At 45.6% G+C, this 7,995-nt stretch overlaps 1 protein-coding gene and 1 pseudogene across 2 annotated transcripts in view; one reads left to right on the top strand and one right to left on the bottom strand.

The window, feature by feature from the left end:
- Nucleotides 1–4,430, bottom strand: part of ARHGEF2 (Rho/Rac guanine nucleotide exchange factor 2) — a 29,398-nt gene extending 24,968 nt beyond the window's left edge. For both annotated transcript variants that reach the window (XM_016221469.2, XM_016221468.2), the window contains exons 1-3: nucleotides 4,351–4,430; nucleotides 3,743–3,782; nucleotides 2,527–2,620 (exon numbers count right to left, since the gene is read on the bottom strand). In XM_016221469.2, coding sequence (XP_016076955.2) covers nucleotides 2,527–2,620; nucleotides 3,743–3,782; nucleotides 4,351–4,414 — 198 coding nt within the window. In that variant the 5' untranslated portion in view covers nucleotides 4,415–4,430. The remainder of the gene's footprint in view (nucleotides 1–2,526; nucleotides 2,621–3,742; nucleotides 3,783–4,350) is intronic.
- A 3,148-nt stretch (nucleotides 4,431–7,578) lies between these two features.
- Nucleotides 7,579–7,995, top strand: LOC107543818 (histone H3.3A-like; annotated as a pseudogene).

Genomic DNA, 7,995 nt, shown 5'->3' on the forward strand with positions numbered 1-7,995 from the left:
AAAACAGCGAGAAGTCAGGACCCTGACCTCATGGCTCCTCCCACTAGAGGCCCAGGGACAAGAAGTGGGCCGGGACCTCAGCTTTTCTCCCAGGCCTGCAGTGGGAGGGTTCTGCAAGCTAAGGATGAAATCTTCAAGGGCCAAACTCTGGCCTGAGAACCCAGTAAACCTGAGACCTGAATCCCAAAGTTTGCTGAGGGATCTCTCAGTCCTCAAACTCAACTTAAAAGATTTCTATGAGCCCTGCCGGGTGTGGCTCAGTGGTTGAGCATCGAACTAGAATCTAGGAGATCGAGGTTCGATTCCCAGTCAGGGGCGTGCAGGAGGCAGCCGATCAATGATGACTTTCTCATCATTTATGTTTCTATCTCTCTCTCCCTTCCTTCCTCTCTCTGAAATCAATAAAGATATATAAAAAAAAAAAAAAAAAGTCTCTGTGAAAGAAGAGGACCTAACCCTCCAACCCTTTCCTGTCTCCCACCTCAGTCTTCAGTCTACTTTCCATCCTACCTGCTGTCCACCATCTTCTTAAGCTCATTTAACTTAACACATATGTCCCCCACATTTCAGGGGTGGGGAGACCATTCCAGAGAAGAACCTGGTTGTTAGAATCAGAGTCATGGACAGTAAGTAAACAGATGGAGCCACAGGGATACCTGGGCCCAGGAAGAAGCTTGCTTTTCTTATTACTCTGGACCTTATGTATTCTGGGAGCAGATGATTAAGACATAATTGACTCTGGTGGCCATCCATCAGAAGATGGTGGAAGAAGGGAAGAGGGGGATAAACTGTTATGTTAGCTTTACTGACCTGCAGAGGCAACATTATATAGTTAAAGCTCTAGGTTTGCAATACAGCTCCACCTCTTACTATGGGTTCTTGGGCAAGTAATTTAGCCTCTAAGTTATCTTGTCTTAAAAATGGAAATTAAAATATTTATCTTTCCCCGGGTATTATAAGAATTAGATAAGATGACCTCTGGAAAAGTGTTTTTGTCAACTCTACAATGCTAGTCAAATAGGAAGGAATACGCCACTTCCTTCTCACTGCTTGACTGGGCTTCTCTCCAGCCCCACCCCTGAGTTACCTGCTTACACTGGGAGGAAGGGGAAGAAGAGATTTGGTGAGGCAGAAGAACACATTCCTGAGGGTGGAAGGAAAATGGACCAGGAGGTGACGGAAGGGGGAACAGGAAGACAAGACAGAGACCCTGGTGCGAAAAGGCTGAATGGGTCAATGTCCTGACTTACTCTGGAGCTTTCCTGCTGCCTGTCTGGGCTCCAAGGTCTCTGCCCGCATTCCTCCTCACCGGGTTACTCAGCCCCTCACCAAACTGTTAAGCCAAGGGTGGGCAAATAACCCGTATGGTCCCCTAACATCTCCACTGCAGGAAAAGAATGTGATTCTGCCAACAGACTCTACCACCCTGAACTGAGCCAGAAAGCCTGTGGGGAGCTGGGACTCAGACCCAAGTCCTCGTGTTTCCTTTGTTCTTTAGAGAGCTCTGCTCCCCCATGAGAGAGGGGAGGCCTCACTGCCCCATCTGCCCTCTGCTACCTCCAGTTTTAGGATTTTCCAGCTGCTCCTCCTCTTCTCAGGCTACTTGGTCTCAAGCCTCAGCTGCCCACCTTGGCCTGTAGTGAGAAGGTGCTATCTCTGCCTTTCCTGTCCACCCAGAGGAAGAGGAATCTCGGCTAAAAGGCTGGCAGTGGAGAGAGCCCTGGCACTGTGGGTGGGGCCAGGAGGAGCCTGGACAACCTTCCTGGCTGAGACTCCCATGATTCTTCCAGGTGAATGATGATGCTCTGGGTTGTCTCTCAATGCTCAGGAGCTGCCCTGGGTTGGAAAGTATATGCATAATCGGGGAGACCACCAGAGGAAAAGGTGAGAGTGGCTCGTTCTGCCAGTAAATGAAGAAAGTGGATATGAATTTGAGCAGCAAGCAGTGCTCCCAGTTTCACCAGAGCCCAGGGTTGGTCATAAGGAAGAGAGCAATGTGCCTTCACCTGCCCAGGGTTCGAACTGCACATGGCCTTGCACAGGCGACATGCATGTGCTTCCTAATCATCTACGTTCCTGGCTGCCACTCTGCCTATAGTCTAATTTCAACTCCTGTGGCTGCTGTATCCACCCATAAAATCATAAGCGTAAAAGCATTTTATAAACCCTAATACTCTATGAAGAAGTAAAAAGTATGGGTATGATTTCTGCTGCTGCTCACCTCTCAACTATGTGAAGTCTAAAGAAAAGGGAGGACTAGTCCACCTTATAGCTACTGAAGCTCCCAGCTGTCTCTTCCAGCTGTCCACAGCTGGCTGCTAAGCTGCAAGCATGGGGAAAGGTGATTTACTGAAATATAGGGAGGAAGGCTGGGAGAGATAGCATGTATTCCCTTAAAACTTGAATATTGCCCTGAGTCTCTGTCTACCAGGGGAAGCTGGAGAGGGAGCAGACGGTGGGGTGAGGAGCAAGGGAACTGGAGAGGCAGTGGGTCCCAGGCCTCCTCCTTCCCCAGCCGACTCCTACCTTGGCCTTTCCGGTCATGCCCAAGAGGAAGCTGAAGGTCCTTCGCAGGGAGGAGCCTACCCAGGTCGCTGAACCCTGTTCCAGTTGGCTACAGCTGCAGAAAGAGAAGGGAGAGATGGTGGATGAAGCTGCCGCGATAAGGAGAGAGAGGAGAGATATAAGGGGAAAGATTCAGAGAAAGGGTGAGGAAGAGAGAGAAAGGACTCAGACAAAAATAGTCCAGCCCCCACCTCCTCAGACTTCCTAGATGTGGACACTACAGTTTCCCAGGCCCCTCTATTTATGAGAAAAACTCCAGGCTCCTCCCAGATAAATGCAGACCCACCCCTCCTACTTAATGCAGGCCCAATCTCCTCTCTCAGGCTGCTCCCAACGGAAGTGATATGGGATGGGGGCTCTCTGGGGTGACATTTTCCCCTCCTAAAACAAGAGCCTTGTTACGACCCCCTCTGCTGTTTGGAAAGGGCCTCTGGGCCTAAAGCCAATAGGACTGAATTTCCTGGGATTTCATCAGCCCCATCCCATGAGCTAATCCCAAAGCCAGAGCCAGGAGTATGTGTCAGCTAGAGATTTTCAGGACTGCAAATCAGAGCCTGATATCTTAAAGGGCCCATTAGTAGCTCCCACGCCTACACTGTCTTAGAGGGCTGACCCATTCCAATCAGGCTTTGGCTGTAGAAGCCAAATAAACAGGTGCTGATTTTGCATGCTTATTGACATAGTTATTGAAATCTCCCAGCCTCCACCCAGATTCCTGAACTATGCCTTCAGCCCCTGCCCTCTCCCCTTGGGGTTCTCCTGAGGGCTGCTGCCCAGCTCTCCTTAGAGCCACTCGCCACTGGTCAATTACCGGAGCCATCCAAAGCTGATCCCCGTCCTTGGTCACTGTCTCTCCTTAAGATTGTCCAACAGCCCAACGGCCTGCTCACCTTTCTAGCACTGACAACAACAAGCAGCTCCTACTCTCTTTTATTTAACTGACACCCTGGGGTCTGAATACTCCTTTTCTCTCTTTAATTTCCTCCCCATCCCATGGGCTACCAGGAACCTTCCAGAGCCCTCCCTGGCCAATGACCAGAGGGTCAATTCTATGCAGCTCAGTGAGAAGGATATTTGGAGGTCTTTGATCAGAAACGTTAAGGGGACCAGTGTTTTAGAAAGCATTGCCCCTCCCCCATCTAGGCCTTTGAAGGACTCCAAATCCCCCCAAACTTACCTTTGGCTGAAGTTGGCAACAGAGGACTGGGATAAATTTCCTGCCAACACAAAAGGAGACGAGAAGTATCCAGCTGAAGCCAGACAAAGGCGTCCAGGGCTGCCTCCCCCACCCCCTCCACCTGGATCAGGTTCCCAAGCTGCAGGTGCATGTGACGCCATTCCGGAGGGCAAGCTCTGGGGAGTAGGGAGGGAGGGCGGGGTCTGAGCAGAGCTAAAGAACTTGGGAGCCAGGGAAACAGAGCACCAGGGTTATGTAGAGAAGGGGGCTGGGGACCCAGTGTCTCAGTTCTGTTTCTGGTGAATGGGGAGGGCAGAGGTTTCACAGTGAGCTCCCAGTGCCTCATCTTGAGGACAAGGTACATTGCAGTTAACTACCCTCTATCTCTGGTGATATGGGAAGCTGGAGAGTCTCAGGCTGTCCTATGTTCTCATTCATTGGTAGGAGAGTGTCAGAATGCCAGTCCTGAATTCATATTTCTTATTCAAATAAAAGCAGTTTGGGGTTTCCCAAGATATATCTGAACCCTAAACAGCTCGCCCTGAGGAGTGGTGGTGAGACAGACAGGGGAAGTGGCTACCACTACTTTGCTCCCCACTTTGACTCACCAGCTGGATCCGAGCCACCCAAGATGCAATTGATGCCACTCATGGATACAGACTTCGAAAGCATGCCAGTGGTTGAGTGGTCCAAAGGGCCAGCAGCTGGATGACAGGAACCCTGACCCTAGAATCAGGTCAAGAATTCTCACACAAAGATTAGGTTTCATCCATCTCCCCCATCCCCATGGTCTTCACTTCCCCACACAGCATGGCCCTTCTTCAGGGTCTCAGGCCTTTCACCACCACCCCCAACACAACCCATATCTGAGATATTCCACTTGAAACAGCTGGGAAGTTCTTCCTGCTAGTTACCGGTCAACACTCTGTGCAATTCAAGCCTAGGCTTCTTTAATATAGAAAACATCTTAAGAAAGATTTACCCTGAGTGGTTTCCAGAGATGACAACTCAACCTATGGAGGCCAGACAGGTAACGAAAAAAACAAACAAACTGAGGTGTTCTGGGTTTAAGACAATAAGGAATAAAAATATTTATAAACTGCCTGGCCAGGCATGGATCAGTGGTTGAGCATCAACTTAGGACCCAGGAGATCGGGGTTAGATTCCTGGTCAGGGCACATGCTCGGGTTGCAGACTCGATCCCCAGTTGGGGGCGTGCAGGAGGCAGTCGTCAATGACTCTCTCATCATTGATATTTCAACTCTCTCCCTCTCCCTCTCTCTGAAATCAATAAAGATATATTTAAATATATATATACACATATATATTTATAAACCACACACCCAACCATTAGAAAATACCTTTTTTCCAAGCCTACTTGGAACATCATAAAACTGACCAAATATCAGGCCATAAGGCAAATTTTAATTTCAAATAATCTGTGTCAGAGATCATAGGAAACAACCCAGAAGGCCCTTTCCAGTAGATAATGAATCTGTGATAAATTTATACATTGAAATGCTATTCAACAATAAAAATGAACCAACCACAGCTCACCCAACAATATGAATGAATCTCACCAACATAATGCTGAGAGAAAGAATCAAAACACAAAAGATTAAAACAGGCAAAACTAATTGATATTGTTGAGAGGTGCATAAAAGGGTGGTAAATCTACAAGAAAAATCTATCTCAAAAGTAAAAAAAATGATCATCTCTGCCAGGAGAAAGGGTTATATAAAGAGGGTTACTCTTTTTTTTTTAAACCTGGTGATTACATGGGTGTTTGCTTCCTCATTAGTCATTACATTGTACATATAATGAATAAGTTTTATATGCTTTATATGTGTAACATTTCAAAAAATTTTTGAGTTTTGAAAAAATTTCTATGATTTAGAAATTTTTAAACACCCTTTTATTTTAAGTAAACTTACTGGTCAAAGAAATCATAACGGAAATTTAAAGGTACTTCATAACAACAATAATGAAAATACTACAGAACAAAACTTGTGGGAGATAGCCAAAGTGGTATTTCATGGGTAATCTGTAGCCTTAAAATGCTTATAATGAAAAATTTTTTAAGCTGGAAATTAATGAGCTATACCAACTTAAAAGGTTAGAAAAATAACACAAGACAAACCCAAAGAAAACAGAAGAACGGATATGATAAAGATAAAAGCAGAAATCTGAAGTAGTAAACAGATAAAATAGGATTAATAAAGCCCAGTTGTTGTTGTTGTTTTTTTACATAAGCTTTCTCTCTCTCTTTTTTTTTTTAAATATATCTTTATTGATTTGAGAGAGAGAGAGAGAGAGATAGAAACATCAATGATGAGAGAGTCGTTGATCGAGCCCGCAACCCGGGCATGTGCCCTGACTGGGAATCGAACCCCAATAGCCTGGATCCTAGGTTGATGCTCAACCACTGAGCCACGCCCGGCCAGGCGAGCCCAGTTGTTTTTTAGGCCAGTAAAATAGACAAACTTCTGATAAGAATGATAAAGAGAGAGCAGGCAAACAAAAGTAAAATGGAAGTGGCGCTCACCCCAGAAAGAGCAGTGATTAGAAAGATAAGCGAACACTACCTCCAACTTAATGCCAGTGATTTTGAAAATGCAAACAAGATAAAATCTTTACGATATATATAGATACATAGATATATACACACACACACATATATATGAAATAGAAAGTCTGAATGGTCCTATTAAAGAAATGGAATCAGTAGTTAATATTTCTATAAACAAAACAAAACATACCAGGTCAGAACAGTTTTATAGGCAAGGGACAGATCTTTCAAGGAATAGGTCACTGAAATCTTATACAAACTATTCCAAGAACTAGAAAACAAAAACTCTTCAAGGTGAGTATAATCTTGATTCTTAAACTACACACAGACAATATGACAAAGGAAAATTATGGGCCAATCTCTCTTATGAACATAAGCACAAAAATCCCAAACAAAATAACAAATAGCTCATAGAAAACCGTAATAGATTTTATTTTTTTATTTTTTTATTTTTTTTTTCTTTTTTCAGAGAGAGGAAGGGAGGGGGAGAGGGAGATAGAAACATCAATGATGAGAGAGAGTTATTGATCAGCTGCCTTCTGCACGCCCCTTACTGAGGGTTGAGCCCTGAACCCGGGCATGTGCCCTGGCAGGAATTGAACTGCCATCTCGTGGATCCTAGGTCGATGCACAACCACTGAGCCAAGCCAGCCGGGCTGTAATAGATTTTAAATGGCCACATTGTTTGCAGCTCCTCCCATCATGAAGGAGTCTATTTCCTTTTTTTCTTTTAATCCTTACCCGAGGATATTTTTTCCATTGCTTTTCAGAGAGAGTGGAAGGGAGAGAGGGAGAGAGAGACAGAAATACCATGTGAGAGAGACACACTGATTGGTTACCTCCCACACACTCCCCTACCAGGGCTGGGGATGGAGCCTGCAACTGAGGTACCTGTCCTTGGCTGGAACTGAACCTGGGGCCCTTTGGTCCGCGGCCAACACTCTAACCACTGAGCCAAACCAGCCAGGGCAGGCAAGATTTCTTAAACATGACCAAAAGCACTAACCATGAAAAAAATGGATAAACTGGGCTTTATCTAAATAAAAACTCATGCTTATCAAAATACACTATTAAAGTAAAAACGCAAGTCAAAGACTGGGGGGAAAATATTCACAATACACATATCTGACAAAGGACTCCAATCCTGCATATATAAAGAACTTTTAAGAATTAATAAGAAAAAGACAAGCAAATGTTCATAGCTGTGGCTCTCCTAGCCCACGGACTTCCAGGGAAGAAGGGGGGTAAGTAAAGAGGTCTCTATACCATGGCTCCTACACAGACGACCGCTCACCAAAATTGACCAACCGGTAGTAAAGCACCGAGAAAGCAACTGGCTACCAAAGCCGCCCGAAAGAGAGCGCCCTCTACTGGAGGGGTGAAGAAACCTCATCCTTACAGGCCTGGTTCCATCGTACTTGGTGAAATTAGGCGTTATCAGAAAACAACTGAACTTCTGCTTTGCAAACTTCCCTTCCAGCCTCTGGTGCGAGACATTGCTCAGGACTTCAAAACAGATCTGCGCTGCAAGAATGCAGCTACTGGTGCTTTGCAGGAGGCAAGTGAGGCCTATCTGGTTGGCCTTTTTGAAGACACCAACCTGTGTGCTACCCATGCCAAACATGTAACAGTTATGCCAAAAGACATCCAGCTAGCACCCTGCATACATGGAAAACGTGCTTAA

The sequence above is a fragment of the Miniopterus natalensis genome, chromosome 19, assembly GCF_054644295.1.
Source record: "Miniopterus natalensis isolate mMinNat1 chromosome 19, mMinNat1.hap1, whole genome shotgun sequence".
In the NCBI taxonomy this organism is placed as follows: domain Eukaryota; kingdom Metazoa; phylum Chordata; class Mammalia; order Chiroptera; family Miniopteridae; genus Miniopterus; species Miniopterus natalensis.